The sequence below is a fragment of the Phalangium opilio genome, unplaced genomic scaffold, assembly GCF_054372755.1.
Source record: "Phalangium opilio isolate 3A_F unplaced genomic scaffold, DU_Popi_V2 ptg000085l_1, whole genome shotgun sequence".
Lineage (NCBI taxonomy): Eukaryota > Metazoa > Arthropoda > Arachnida > Opiliones > Phalangiidae > Phalangium > Phalangium opilio.
The window spans coordinates 867520-883079 of record NW_028324190.1 but is presented as its reverse complement, the minus strand read 5'-3'; the positions used below and the strand labels follow the sequence as shown (position 1 = coordinate 883079).

Genomic DNA, 15560 nt, shown 5'->3' with positions numbered 1-15560 from the left:
CTTGTAAATATCATACTGACAAAGCTAACTGCGCACTTTTTAAGGCATACAAACTCTCTCTCTTTGTGAAAAATAGTTTTCAAGTGGTTTTAAATAAAAAGAATAAAATTTAAAATTAATCCGCATTCTCGAGTGAATTATTAACTTTCCCTACTATATAAACAGCAGTTTATTTTTGAATATTATTACCAACTAAGAAGTTCAGAGAACAACAACAATCAGAAATCAAGATGTCCACACCAAAACCAACTGTATGCGGGTTGAAATATACGACAGTCATTGGACCAATATTTGATCGATCGGGGTTGGAAATGACATTCAAGTATTTGCGGTTCCGAGTTAGGAAGAACCACAGTTGGCAGACTGGGTTCTTCGAAGATGAGGAAAATGGTAGTATAACCGTGCACTTACCCTACCACCCGAACATCGTCAATTGTAAAAACGGACTAGGTTTCGCAGGTGACTACATCACGGTATGTATTTAGTTTTTTTTTCGTACTCTATTAGCATATTTTACAAGACTATCTATACAGATCGAAAAGCTGGTGTTTCCCGTTGAGGGGGAGTTAGACGATGATGTTCAGGCGCTAGAGGAGGCCTTCACCCACCCAGCCGGATTTCCATCTGTTCCATCAACATCCACGTCAGCAATTATTGATACTACCACCACTCCAGCGATTCATACCACCACTCCAGCGATCCAGGCTTCATCAAAGTCTAAGAAAGCTGGCAGGGTGGTTAAATCCAAACCATCTCGTACAGTAACCGCTAAAAAACACCCCACCAAGAAGAAGCCGGTAGTTGAAACACCTGAGCTCAATAACATCATTGAGCAGGAGTTGAAGTGTCTCGCAAAACTCAAACCCGCTGACGGTACTTCCAGCAGTGAGGAACTAATGGACTCAGACTCAGATTAAAAATAATAATAAAGAAATAAAAATATATCTTTGAAATAAATTTGAGAAAACAGAATTTGTGGTTTATTTATATCAATAAGTAGGTACTTAAAATGAATAAATTTAAGTGATTTTCTTTGGGGGGGGGGGTTAAGTCAAAAACATATAAATACTCTTTATTTTTATCACAGGGGATTCATTGGGAGTTATGATACTGATAATTCACCATGTTTCCGTGTAACATATGTTTAAAACAGTTTTCACGACAATTTAATTTGAATCGACATATACAAGAGCAGCATAAAAATGTAAAATATAGCTGTGTCACTTGCGGGATTTCCTTTGCTCGAAAGGATAGATTAAGGAGACATTCCAAACAACACCCCATTAAAAAAAACTCTCTAATATCACGCAATCTCAAAATGTTCTACCGGATGATTTTCAGGAATTTACCGTGTTAGAAGACGCGATTCTTAGCGCCAAATACACCCTTTCTAAAGTCTTCACAGATGTCGACTTATTCATGAGCTCCATCGCACCAAGTTTAGTGAAATACTTGGAAAACCATTAGAGATTGAAAAAGGCTATCAAATGGTATATTTTATTAAGAGTAAAATATACTAAAGTACTGAATAGTGGAGAGGTCGTCGAAGACTTTCCATGCCTTCGATCTAAGACGCAGACCAGCCTCATGCCTCAACTATTACCAAGACTGCTTGACATCTGTACTACACAAATTGCAAAAGCGATGGAGGAGTATGAAGGAAAAGGGAGTGGATGGGTGATCGAACGCATAACACTTTTGCAAGTGGATATTATAAAGTATCGCCCCTAGTCGGAGGGACGTCTATTAAACTACCGAAGGCAATTAAAAATTGTAAAGGTGTTTTAAATATAAAATCGAACGATGGGAAATGCTTCTTATACTGCATTCTGGCTAAATTACATCCTGCAAAATCAAAGGCTGACAGAGTGGTAAATTACTTCAAATACATTGATGAACTGAACTGTGCAAATATTACCTTCCCCATTCGAATTAAACCCACTACAACTAAAAAATTTGAGGAAAGAACTATCTCTCTATAAATGTATACGCCTACGAAAGTGGTGTTTTCCCTCGGTACGTTAGCGAGAACAGAGTTATTGAATAGACCTCCTATTAATATCTAAAAATGGCCGAAATCATTTCTGTTTGATTAAAAACCTAAGTAGACTATTGTGTGGCTTTACCAAACACAATGGGTCTAGATGTATCTGTCGGTTTTGCTTACACGCCTTTTCAGGAGTCAATTCCAAGCGAAATTACTCTGAGCATATTAAAAAAAAGTAGTGTTCACGAACCACAGCGTGTGAGAATGCCGTTTAATAAACCTACCCTCACCTTTGAAAAATATGAGTGGATGCAGAAGGTAATTATTTAAATACATTTCTTTAGACTATTTTTTTAAATTTCGCACTTTCTTACAGAAAGCCTACGTTATTTATTGCGACTTCGAGAGTATCTTGAAACCTATTCATACCTGCAAACCGGATGTGAATAATTCTTCAACCACAATACTGGATAAGCACATAGCATGCGGGTTTAGTTATGTAGTAGTTGGACCTGATGGTAAAATGTACACCCTCGAGAAGCCAATAAGAACGTCTCATTCATACCTTCTAAAATAATAGGTAAACCCAAATCACCGGTGACATACAGAGGGATCGATGCAATACAAATTTTCCTTAAAGTCTTCTAATAGAGGAGGGGATTATTGCTGAGGCTTTAAATCAATTTGAACCAATGAATTTAACATCCCTGGAAGAAGCCGAGCATCAGAAGGCTACACGATGCTATCTTTGCACACAGATTTTAACATCCGAGGATCCTGGTGTTTGCGATCATTGTCACTTCAGTGGTATGAATTTCATACTAATTTAAGTTTATTAATAGTTGTAACATATCTAATCTAATTTAGGGAATTTTCGTGGTACTGCACATCAATCTTGTAATCTGAAGCTAAAGGTTGGATACGTAAATCCCGTGATCGCCCATAATTTAAGCGGGTGATTATTTTAACCTGTCTTTGATGGAACTGATGCTTAGAAATTAACCGATTAAACATTAAATAGGTATGATTCACATCTTATTCTGGCAGGACTCACCCTCGTAGAAGACAAAAGAATCACGTGTATCCCCTCTAATACTGCAACCTACATCAGTTTTAGTATTGGGAGACTACGATTTGTTGACTCAATGAGATTTCTTCCAGCCTCATTGGAAACTCTAGTTTCTAACTTAGCCGCAGGTGGAGTGGAGAAGTTCCACATTCTTAATGCAATATACCCCCTGAAAAGGTTAAGCTCATGCTGACCAAACTTGCATACCCGTATAATTACATGTCTGATATGGAGCGATTCGATGAATGTACCCTACCTTCCAAAGAGGATTTCTTCAACACTCTCACGAACGAACATAGTTCCAAGGAGAGATATGAAAATACACGTAATGTTTGGAATGAGTTCAACATTCAAACCCTAGGTACGTTACCTTCTAACCAATTTTTAAATTAATAATTTCGGCGTTTAATATTCAATCTATTCCTAGGGGAACTACACGATATACAGGGTGTTTCTGAAAAGTCCATCACAAATTAAGGGGCGTGTTTATGGGACCAAACTGAGCGGAAAGTACCAAAGAACATGGGGTGTACAACATTTTGTTACGGAGATATGGCCTTCCAAACATTCGCCCCTAAAACAAGGAAATATCCAAAAATGAGGAGTAACACTTAAGACCGACTAACCAGCTTGTTTAAAATTACTAGACAATTTCAATAGCCTTTAATCGAACAATTGATTTCTACCTTTACTAATCAGAAGCGTATAAATGAGTAGAAGTATGCCTACGGTGGTAATGTAAAATTAATCCCAAGTGACATGATGTTTCAAGATCTTCCCAGCACCAAGTAAAATGGTTCTGATTGAAGGGACTTTTATTAGCACAGCGTAAACAACGTTATTTTCAGGAATTAGTCCAAATGTCCACGGGCGGCATTACAAAAACGAGGCAGTCTTTCGAATGATACTTGGACATGTTGGAAGATCCCTGGCTTGTTCCTGTTATCTCAAACCGTAAAAAGCTACGCAAATCTTCATCATCACGGACAACACTCTTGTACGTTAGGTATGACCTTGAGAAAACCTAAAAGGACATCTCGAATGTATTTGAAAAACCCATCTCCAATTAAGGGGCGTGTTGTTTGTTTCCAACAGAGTAAACTCGCCCAGAGAACAATTACAATGCAGAGCCACGTTTCGGCGTTAATGGCCCACAAAGGTGGTCCCAAAAACAAGAACAAACTTTAATTTGTTTCGTTCAGTAAGTGTTTCATGTGTCATAGATAAAACGCCATGATTAATGCACAAAGAAAATGTTATTGACAAGTTTTCGGACCGCGATGCTGAAATGTGGTGGTGCACCATCGTGCATGAACCACATTCTGTTTATTAAACCTAAGGGTACGTCTTCGAGTAGTTCTGGTAAATCGTCCCGTAAGAACTACAAGTAAGCCACACCGTTTAACCTGGGCTCTAGGAAATATGGCCCAATTAAATTGTCACCCACAATACTACACCACACGTTTAAGCTGAATTGTACTTTGTGAATTCTAACGCAACGTGTAAGGGAATCATTTGTAAGACGTGCTAATGTGTGCCTTAACGCGGGTGGTGAACACTTTGAACAATTTTTGTAACTAGTTGCAATTAAATGTTAAAACTTGTCAATAAATTCATTTTCTTCGTGCATTAATCATGGCGTTTTATCCATGACACATGAAACACTTACTGAACGAAACAAATTAAAGTTTGTTCTTGTTTTTGGGACCACCTTTGTGGGCCATTAACGCCGAAACGTGGCTCTGCATTGTAATTGTTCTCTGGGCGAGTTTACTCTGTTGGAAACAAACAACACGCCCCTTAATTGGAGATGGGTTTTTCAAATACATTCGAGATGTCCTTTTAGGTTTTCTCAAGGTCATACCTAACGTACAAGAGTGTTGTCCGTGATGATGAAGATTTGCGTAGCTTTTTACGGTTTGAGATAACAGGAACAAGCCAGGGATCTTACAACATGTCCAAGTATCATTCGAAAGACTGCCTCGTTTTTGTAATGCCGCCCGTGGACATTTGGACTAATTCCTGAAAATAACGTTGTTTACGCTGTGCTAATAAAAGTCCCTTCAATCAGAACCATTTTACTTGGTGCTGGGAAGATCTTGAAACATCATGTCACTTGGGATTAATTTTACATTACCACCGTAGGCATACTTCTACTCATTTATACGCTTCTGATTAGTAAAGGTAGAAATCAATTGTTCGATTAAAGGCTATTGAAATTGTCTAGTAATTTTAAACAAGCTGGTTAGTCGGTCTTAAGTGTTACTCCTCATTTTTGGATATTTCCTTGTTTTAGGGGCGAATGTTTGGAAGGCCATATCTCCGTAACAAAATGTTGTACACCCCATGTTCTTTGGTACTTTCCGCTCAGTTTGGTCCCATAAACACGCCCCTTAATTTGTGATGGACTTTTCAGAAACACCCTGTATACGTAACCTGCGATTGCCTTCAATTAGCCTCCGTATTCGAACCACAACTGGACTGTGCTCATGCCTTCACTGGCCCCGGTAATTAATTTAGTTTTGAAAACAGTACAAAAGTGAGTTTCTAAAGCCTCCATACCATAGGTTTTGCATGGGAGGCTGCCTTACTCATGACGAGGGTTAAACTTGATCTAATTTTAGACCCGGATATCCATCTGTTCCTAGGTAATATTCTTCTGAGTTCTATTAAATAGTGTAAAGATATTCTAATAGAGTTAATATTATAGGGAGAGAGGTATTCGTGGTGGTAGAGCGATAGTGGCTCATAGACACGCAGAAGCCAACAACAAGTATCTCCCGGAGACATTTGACGAATCTAAACCATCCAACTTTATAGTTTATTTGGATGTCAACAATCTCTATGGTAATAAAATCTTATTGTGAATACATTAATTGATGGTAACCGAATTAACCATATACTCAACTTCTTTAGGAACAGTTATGGAGTATTATCTTCCTACGAGAAGGTTCAGCTGGGTAAAAACTGAAAATCTTTTAGATTATACGGAGAAGCAAATATTAAATTTGCCAGACGACTCTCCATATGGATTCATACTATCCGTTGATTTGGAGCACCCAATTGTACTTCATGAAGATCATAATTGCCTTCCTCTTGCACCGGAATCAAAGCGAATAACTACGGATATGTTTTCAGCGTATTATAAGCTTATAATGAAAGAAAATGGTTTGACTGTCAGGGACACGCTACCCAAACTTCTAACTGATCTAATTAACAAACGTGAATACGTTATTCACTATCGAAATTTAAAATACTACATATCGCTTTGTTTAAAACTTAAGCAAGTTAATCGTATTTTGACTTTTGAACAAACCCCGTGGCTTCAACCTTATATTAATTTTAATACTGAGAAGCGAATGAATGCCGTTAATTTCTTCGAGAAAGATTATTTCAAGCTAATGAACAACAGCGTTATTGGTTGGTACTTATTAATATATGATTAAAAACTAATAAAAAAATTTTAATTAACAAATAACAAGAAATGTTTAATAAAAATGTTTTTAGGGAAAACTATGGAAAATCTACGCAATCGAATAATTTTCCACCTCTTTCAAACACCTGAGATGGCTATCAAGAAAGCATCATCCCCTGCTTTTGAAAGATTCATTGTTTTTCATAAGAACCTTGTTAGTATACAGATGGCTAAAAAATCCTTAACTCTAAACCGTCCAATTTATACTGGTTTTGCTATACTGGATTTATCCAAATTGATTTTGTAAGATACCTTTTATTCCTTTTAAATAAACTTTGTGAAATCAATTGAGTTTTTTTCTCTAGATATCAGTTTCACTACTACGGAGAAATGGCAACCCTACTTTTCACGGATACTGATAGCCTGACGTATTCAATTGAAACCTTGGACGTATACGTTGACTTTCAGAAAAACAAAGAGTTATTCGATTTCTCGGGTTATAATCAAGATCATCCCTTATTTTCCAATGAAAATCGGAAGGTCTTGGGTAAGCTGAAGGATGAGATGGATGGAGTGCCCATCCAAAGCTTCGTAGGCTTACGTCCCAAGATGTACAGCATTCTGAGTGCTAAGGGGGAAAAAAGACCGCGAAAGGAGTGTGTAGGCGTGTTGTTAAGAATACGTTGACGCATGCTGATTACCTAAATTGTGTGAAACGAAGAAAAACTACCAAAATAACTATGAAAAGAATTACTAGTGTGAAACATAGTTTGCACACGATAACTCAAAACAAGCTAGCATTGAATCCGTGTGACAACAAGAAGTTTATTCTGGGTGACGGAGTTCGTACTCTCTCGTACGGACATTACTTCATTCAGTACTTGAAAAAATTACACGAAGATTGAAAACTGAATAATAATAAAATTGACAAATACAAAATTAAAAATTTATTGCATATTTTTCGAACATGAATTCCTTAATCATACAATCATTAACTGCCTTATTTTTGGAGAATCTTGAAATGATATCATATATTTTAACCCCTCTACATCTATTTATAGCGAAGTAAACACAGAAACCTCCGCAAGTTAAAGAATAGTAACTTTGTAACTGTACTGAGTTATACGTGACCGTTTTACTATTTCTTTCAATGAAATTAGCGAACTTAAACACCTCGGGGCTATTCCCGATGGAGTCAAAAATTCAGTGTTTTTTGAGGCTGAGAAATATATTATACACCAATATTCTCCAGCGTCCTGTGAAAAGTCGGTGTTTACAACGAAGAGAGATGGAAAATTCCATACCACCTTAGGTAAAGTATTTGCCGCGAAAACACCACGAAACAGTCCTTTGGTAAACTTATCAGTTTCAAATATCTTCTCTAATTGGAGGGTATCCATTACTCAACGGTTACGTTTCTGTTCTTGTCAATTTCAATGAGGGGCTGAAACTCGGCATAAACAATAACTGCTACTGTTTCTGGAAGAGGTTTCTCGAATTTAAGTTCGAATCGAATATTTCCGTTTTTAATAAGATGGAAGTGAGACGCGTTAGAGTCTAAATCAACTGTTAAATCATAGCAAAACAGAGTATAGCCTCTAGCAAAATCTTCCCGACTTATCACGTTTCCTTCATCTCCCGTCTGAGCTGTTTGGAGGAAGAGATTATATTACGCTTGAATATAACTATTTTTCCCGAAATTGGGTGTTAGTGGTTTATGGGGTACGAAACTTCCATCGATGTAAAGAGCAATGTGATTTATGTTATTATGCCGAAAGTTATAAGGACAACTAGCTAACTCCCCAAGAAAGGAGCTCTGCTTTACAAGTCCAATTACGATTATCTTGGGAGAAGAACCCGTAAACAGGTGGTCTTGAACAACGCTCATGTTACCTCTGGGAATCGAAAAGGAAGTACACTCTGTACGGTTTACAGGGTACTTCGCACTAGCAACGTTTTAAACTTTGGCATGACTTAAGGGGATTTCGGGGATTAATTTCATCTTCCGAATATAGAGAGAAGCTGACAATATATTCACTTTGCATGGTACGTCAGCGTGTAAACAAAAATCCAAGTTAGGTTTTCCGAACACAAATTTCATGTCTACTAAATTTAGTAGATATCTCGGTTGTTGACAGAAGTCTATATGTACTGGTCCGATCATATCAATCACACCATTTTGGGCGAATTTCGCTCATTTCTGGAAGCCAGTTTTATTATCGAAGTCATCAAAATGATTTGGTGTATCCCGGTAATACAGAGATGATGTTAAGTGACTTTCTTTAGCCGAATCCCCGAGTGTTAACTCAGTCTGAATCAGACCTTTATAAGGGTAATTTTGAGCTGATGGAGTTACAGATTTTTCGTTTAGAAAAAGGTAAACCTCCGGAAATAAACTTTGTAGAAAGATATTGGTGGGGGCGATATTATCCATAGGTGTGGTAACTGTACCATCATTTGCAATAACCGCTGCTTTCGGAGTCAATCCATCGGCTTTTAGGATCTCGACTTGAACGTGAATTAATGTTCCAGATACATCGACGTAAGTCTCGGAGTTGCCGTTAATTAGGAAAGTCAAGGAAGAGTTGTTCGTGATACTAGAAATGGAATTATATAACAATACCCGTTTGCGTCATTGGTACATCGAAGAGCCCTAGCTCTGAATTTACGCAACCCTGTGAATGCGGGTGTAACAGACTCATAATTTTTATGTTGTGAAAATATCTCGTGGAGAGGGGATTGATTTTGTTGTTCTCCTCTTCTTACTCTTCCTCGGAGTGATATTAGTACGACAGACCCGCTTCTTTTTAGCACCTGATCCTGTCATTCGTTTTGTTTCTTCCGCTGTGGATAATAAAGTCTCTTTCCCAGCAGTCTTTGCTCGGGATTTGAAAGAGTTTTTGACTGGAATACCACTAACCACGTCAGTGGCCACTTTTGCACCAGTACTCAACAGTTTCCTACCAAGGTAAGCAGCGCCGCGTTTAAAAAGTGGAAGGACCCCCTATCAGGAAAGTCACCTTGTATTGGATCCAGTGTTCACAACTTTTACTTGTAACGAAGTGTTCAGTCAATTCGGGATTGAACCAAAACTATTACTGTATTGCAAAATATTGCTCCATAAATTTGAAAATCGTGTTAGAAGGCAATAATTGCTTTAAAGCACGGATTACATAAACATCGAAGCTTTAACAACGTGCCTTGTTTCGCAGCTATCTAGTTTTTCCACGATTCTAAAATGCAAAATGGGTTGAGATTCCGTGTTTTCCTTCAAATTAGTGCAAAGTTCGACTGTGTTACCGCATTCGCTACGTCTGTGCCAGTCGAGGAACTTCGGAGCTCATTATGAACGAGCACGCGAGATTTGTGGTGGAAAGAGTGAGTATTGCGCATGCATCTATACAAATTCGGCAAAGTAACGATAGATTAAGTTGGGATTTATAACATGGACGAAGAGTTTTCAATAGTTTGAAAACAGTACGCGTCCAAAACTCTGTCTAACAGGAAATTTGAAGCAATTAGGCATGGTGATAAAATATCGTTAGATGTTTGTGTGAAATCAGATATTGCGTTGCACCTCGTGCTTCGAAAAGGACTACTCGTGACCATGTCATTACGTTTCTTAGCGATAAGAGTTCCAAAATTTATAAAAAGTCTCATTTTAGAAACTGTATGACGTTGCGAAAAAAACTGTTGACCTGAGACAATATCACCCAGGAAAAAGGCTCTATCTGGAATTCGTAGGCTATCCGAAAGGCCGGTAAAATTTGAATTCGTATTCATCTTAATCTCGTGTAAGATAAATGTTGAATTTTTTTGTCAGAATAAACATAACGTATATTCCAAGTGATAATGTATATAAGACGGTAAGACTTAAATTCGGGCTAAAACTGCTCCTAAAAACAAAAACCCAAAAAAAAATTCATTCTCTCTTTATTCTGTTTTAGCATGGAGATGTTTTTACTCACCCGACAATTTCGAACTCTCGGAATTGAGCTATCTTGTTAAAGCGTAATCGAACTTTAAGCCACCAAATTTGGCTTCAAGAATTCAACACGCTATCTTATTTCCAAGAAGCCGATTACCAAATATCACTAAGTGCAATCTTTGAGGTCTTTCTTCCGAAGGTGCGTACACTTTGCGTTCTTAAGAGACATCTTCTACCAAAAACCACTGTCTTTTGCAAAGGTGTGGACGATTATCATTCTCTTTCTCTTCTTGTTCAATTTCTTCACGATTGTCAACCGAATCGTACCGAGACTACACCGTTTCCTAGTCGACCAAATTGACGGTGGACATTGATCGCAACATAAATATCTTCGATGATATCTTCAAATACCCCAACATGCGCATTGTTTTTCACAGGACCGACCTCTGCATGGATTATTTGCGGGTATAATATAATGGCTTTAATCTAGGGGTGACGATAGATAGGGAAGAGTCATGCATAGTGTCAGTCGTAAAACGTAGACGGGTCGGTGTTTTACTGATAATTAAGGCGAATTTATTGGTATGAAATATATACAAGGAAGTGTGTTTTAAATGTAAGTTTTAAACGTTAATACGCGATGAGAGAAGTAAATAGCGCGGGATCGAATGCCGGGCTGACTGGGATTCCCTAGCTGAGATGCTTTTCTCCCTCGCTTATGGTTTCCCTCTTTCTGCCTGTCTTCTGTGGTCGCTGCTACGGTCGTTGTCAATAGTGAATGATGCCAAGTTTCAAAATCTGTAAATATCAGGGAAGATTTACCCTTGGTTTCGTCGATTATTATTTTATTCTAAGGGAGTGGTAGCTCCCTAAGATAAGGCCTGATGACGGCGCTAATGTATAAGTTTATACATAGAGTTGATAAGGGTGGTTTTCATTTCCATAAAATTAATCACAGATTTTGGCGAAAAAATAGAAAATCTCCATAGAAATAACATGGGAAATTTCCCAAACTTACCCATTTTGAAACTACCATTAGAAAAATAACATAACGTTTGAAAGATTTGAAAACGGTGTTAAATGAAAGCCCTATTTTTAAAGTAGGCGCCAATTTTTGTTTCATTAAAAAAAAAAGAAGCATAAGTATTGTTTTTAATAGTTTTAAGTACCTGCTCCGAATTACGTGGTTTACCCTTAAAGTGTGGAACTTACGACTTTTTGCTTGGGTTAAGTGATAAAGAAAGTCATTCTAGGATTAACGTTTTACTCCGGATATAGTGACTTAAGATAATCGAATTGGTAGGGCAATAAGCTAGCTTAATTGTCATTAAAACTTTTGCGCGTCCAACTAATTTAGTTGCGAAGTGCAGATTAAACCTAATTAAACAAAATTAGCAATTAAAGATAATTAAACAAAATAAGTAATTAAAGATAATTAAACAAAATAAGTAATTAACGATAATTAAACAAAATAAGTAATTAAAGATAATTAAACAAAATAAGCAATTAAAGATAATTAAACAAAATAAGCAATTAAAGATAATTAAACAAAATAAGCAATTAAAGATAATTAAACAAAATAAGCAATTAAGGATAATTAAACAAAATAAGCAATTAAGGATAATTAAACAAAATAAGCAATTAAAAATAATTAAACAAAATAAGCAATTAAAAATAATTAAACAAAATAAGCAATTAAAGATAATTAAACAAAAAAAGCAATTAAAGATAATTACCAATTAATTATAGGTAATTAAACTGGATTACCAATTTTAGGTAATTAAACTGGATTATCAATTATAGGTAATTAAACTTGATTACCAATAAAAGATAATTATAATATATTACCGATTAAAGATAATTTAACTTGATTAACCATTAAAATAATTAGACAATATTACCAATGTCTATAAAACCTGTTTTTACACGAGTCTAGTCTATAACATCTGTTTGTGTACAATTCTACGGATCTGTTTAAGCGCAGACCTACAATATATTTTTGAGCAAAGGGGTTTAAAATCTCTTTGTGCACAGGCCTATGCAATCTTTTTGTGCACAGGCCTATGCAATCTTTTTGTGCACAGGTCAGTGGAATATTTTTGTACTCAGGTCTATGTCACATGTTTATACAAAAGCCAATAGAATATTTTGTGCATAGATCAATGGAATATTTTTGTGCACAGTTTTATGAAATATTTATGTGTGCAGGTCTAGGGAATATTTTTGTGCAAATGGGTATGGAATAGTTTGGTGCTATGGGTATGGAATAGTTTTGTGCTCTGGGTATGGAATAGTTTTGTGCTATGGGTATGAAATCTTTATGTACACAGGTCTATGGAATCATTTTGTGCACAAGCCTTTATAATCTTTTGTGCACAGGTCTATGGAAACTTAATGTGCACAAGTTTATAGAATGTTTTGTGCACAGGTCCATGAATTCTGTTTGTGCACAAAACTATGGAATCTGACTTGAACATATCTATGACATCTGTTGTGCACAAGCCTGTGACTTCCATTTGTGTACAAGTCTACGGAATGTGTTTGTGCACAACTCTGCGGAATGTGTTTGTGCACAGGTCTACGGAATCTGTTTGTACACAGGCCTACGGCATCTGTTTGTGAACAGGTTTACGGAATCTGTTTGTGAACAGGTCTACGGAATATTTTATTTGAGCACAGGTCTAGGAATCTTTTTGTGCACAGTTTTATGGAATCTCTTTGGGCACAGGTCTATGGAATCTTTTTGTGTACAGTTTTATGAAATCCCTTAGTGCACAGGTCTATGGAATATTTTTGTGCCCAAGTCTATGGAATATTTTTGCGCCCAAGTCTATGGAATATTTTTGCGCCCAAGTCTGTGGAATATTTTTATGCACAAGTCTATGGAATATTTTTGTGCACAGGTCTATGGAATCGTTTTGTGCAAATGGGTATGGAATCAGAGAGTAAGGATGACGGTATAGAACAGGTTTTACCCCCCCTTCCTTCCCCCCCCTTCAGGGGGGGGGAGGGGTAAAACCTGTTCTATACCGTCATCCGGGGGGTTGGGGGGGGAATTGATGACGTCACGTGATGGTGTTGGAGGGGGGGATGAGATTGGGGGGGGGGGTAATTGATGACGTCACGTGATGGTGTTGGCGGGAAATTTGAATTTATTTTTATTGTAGTGGTATGACGTCACAGCTAATTTTTGATGACGTCAAGTGGCTGGTACCTGTAGGGATAGGCTTATGCTAGGCTTATGCTATGGTAGATCCTGAAAAACATAGGCTTATGCTAGGTTATTCTAGGCTTATTATTATTAAGAATCGAATTTTAGTCAAAAACTTTTAATGAACACAATCAATTCCAATTAATTCGCGAATGTACGCGTCGTTATTTAAGCAAATGTAGAATAAATTATATAATTGTAGTTTACGCGTCAAGTTTTTGTCACGAACCAAGTTACAAAAATCTTCGAAAATGCTCGAAGGAACTATACACGCTGCTAGGAAATTTTTAACACGGTCGTAATCATTGTGAGACATAGTACCGCGACTTACATAATATTTTTGATATATATCATTCATGCGTTTTACAATAGCTTCGTACATGCATTTAATAACTTCGGCTTGATCGTTTAAAAGCTTGAAGTGAAATCTCATAAAACTAAATTTCTCGTTCAGTTTCCCTGCTTCGGCCTTTGTTAGAGTGAATACGCTGCCATCGTCGAATACTATATTCCCCTCCATAACGGTTATTTTTATTTTCAAGTTCAAGTAACGATATTTACCCAGGTCGCCACTTTCCAAAGCTGAATAGATCTCCGTCCACTCCTCCATAAATTCCTTCAAAACGTCTTCCGAGATTATAACAATAGTCCCGTCCTTTTTTGTCAAAATCAAGCTTGGCTCGTACCCGCTCACCCCAAACACCGCCGAGCAATCATTACTTAGTCTAACACGGGCGTTCACGCGGTAAACTCCTACTTTGGCGGACATCCTTACGGCAGGTCTTTACGGTTTAAAAGGTTACAACTGAATGGTCTTTATTGCGAGATTTTCTTGAGAGTGCGGGGTTGATAATTACCCTGAGGGTATATTGACTGATGCTTTTCTTTTTTTATTGTCCTTTATTGGCCAGATGGTTTAAGACCTTAAAAAGGGGGCGAGGGTACACCATTTGTATTGTTGTCAATGGAATCTGAGTGATTTATGACTCACACAAACGTGTTAAGACATTCCATCGGCTTTTTATTTATACGTAATATTTATACGTAACATCGTTCAGACTGGTCTATGGCCATAAAAAGGGGCAGAACTTGAACAAAAGAATTTATCCCCATCCGTTTTTATTTTTACTATAAAGACGTGTTTTAATGGGTTTAGGGGTATGGTCGAATCAGTTGTATTGTTATGAATTGAATCTATTTTCGGATTTATTGCTTTGTTAGTCGGTGACTCTTCCTACCACGAAACATTTAATTGTTTCCAGGTGTTTGCCCTGAAGGCCTTATCCTGACAAGTCTCAACATGTTATGTCTTTGTTGCGTTACCCGAAATTAAAGTAATATTTTTAAAATACCAAAATGCAAATTCAACTAGGAATACAGTTACGAGGATGAAAGTAACGGCCACTATTTTCCCTGGCTTTGAAAGAGCTTCGCGAATTAACGTCTGCTTAGTAACAGCATCCATTACAATCTAACCTTTCATCCCCTTATTTGGGATATAAATAGCGTCTGATTTGGTCCGGACCTCATTTGATTGTTAGACACCGCCAGGATAAGATGAATCGTGAAATTACCCGTCTAGAAACGTTTGGCGCATTTGCGAGTACGTTTGTAAAACCGTCAGAACTAGCCCGTCATGGGTTTTACTATTTAAGTTCGGGGACGGACGCTGTTAAATGCCATTTTTGTGACTTAACGCTACGAGGATGGGAACCTAACGACAATGTTTTCGAAGAGCATCAGAAATTCAAGGCAGACTGTCCATTACTTCAAGGATTACCAACAAATAACATGCCTATATTCATCCAAAACCCATTGACTAAAGACATGCCACCAAACAGAAAGTACAGAGATGTCCCTCAAGAAGAGTGGGAGAAAGAAAAAGTCATTCCGCCAACCCAACCCATACCAACAACACTTACTCCGAATGACGATATTGTACTAAGAATT

At 37.3% G+C, this 15560-nt stretch overlaps 3 protein-coding genes and 1 long non-coding RNA gene across 5 annotated transcripts; all 4 read left to right on the top strand.

The window, feature by feature from the left end:
- Positions 1–205: 205 nt before the first annotated feature.
- On the top strand, positions 206–972 carry LOC149650614 (uncharacterized). The gene is made up of 2 exons (XM_089849095.1): positions 206–473; positions 534–972. The coding sequence occupies exons 1-2, from the start codon at positions 231–233 to the stop codon at positions 915–917; spliced, it is 627 nt and encodes a 208-aa protein (XP_089705221.1). The 5' UTR covers positions 206–230; the 3' UTR covers positions 918–972.
- A 1279-nt stretch (positions 973–2251) lies between these two features.
- LOC149650613 (uncharacterized) lies at positions 2252–3384 on the top strand. Its single transcript, XM_089849090.1, has 5 exons — positions 2252–2305; positions 2364–2505; positions 2639–2794; positions 2855–2942; positions 3009–3384. Exons 1-5 carry the CDS (start codon positions 2252–2254, stop codon positions 3247–3249), a joined length of 681 nt encoding a protein of 226 aa, XP_089705216.1. The 3' UTR covers positions 3250–3384.
- Positions 3385–5491: 2107 nt separating this feature from the next.
- LOC149650612 (uncharacterized) lies at positions 5492–6255 on the top strand. Of its 2 annotated transcripts, XR_016371526.1 has the most exons (4): positions 5492–5563; positions 5624–5704; positions 5767–5903; positions 5973–6255. It is a non-coding gene; the product is annotated as an uncharacterized LOC149650612 (long non-coding RNA). The 2 variants fall into 2 exon arrangements; XR_016371525.1 differs by lacking the exon at positions 5492–5563 and having other exon boundaries at positions 5607–5704.
- Positions 6256–6438: 183 nt separating this feature from the next.
- LOC149650611 (uncharacterized) lies at positions 6439–7411 on the top strand. The gene is made up of 3 exons (XM_089849094.1): positions 6439–6476; positions 6564–6774; positions 6837–7411. The coding sequence occupies exons 1-3, from the start codon at positions 6458–6460 to the stop codon at positions 7156–7158; spliced, it is 552 nt and encodes a 183-aa protein (XP_089705220.1). The 5' UTR covers positions 6439–6457; the 3' UTR covers positions 7159–7411.
- Positions 7412–15560: the final 8149 nt, after the last annotated feature.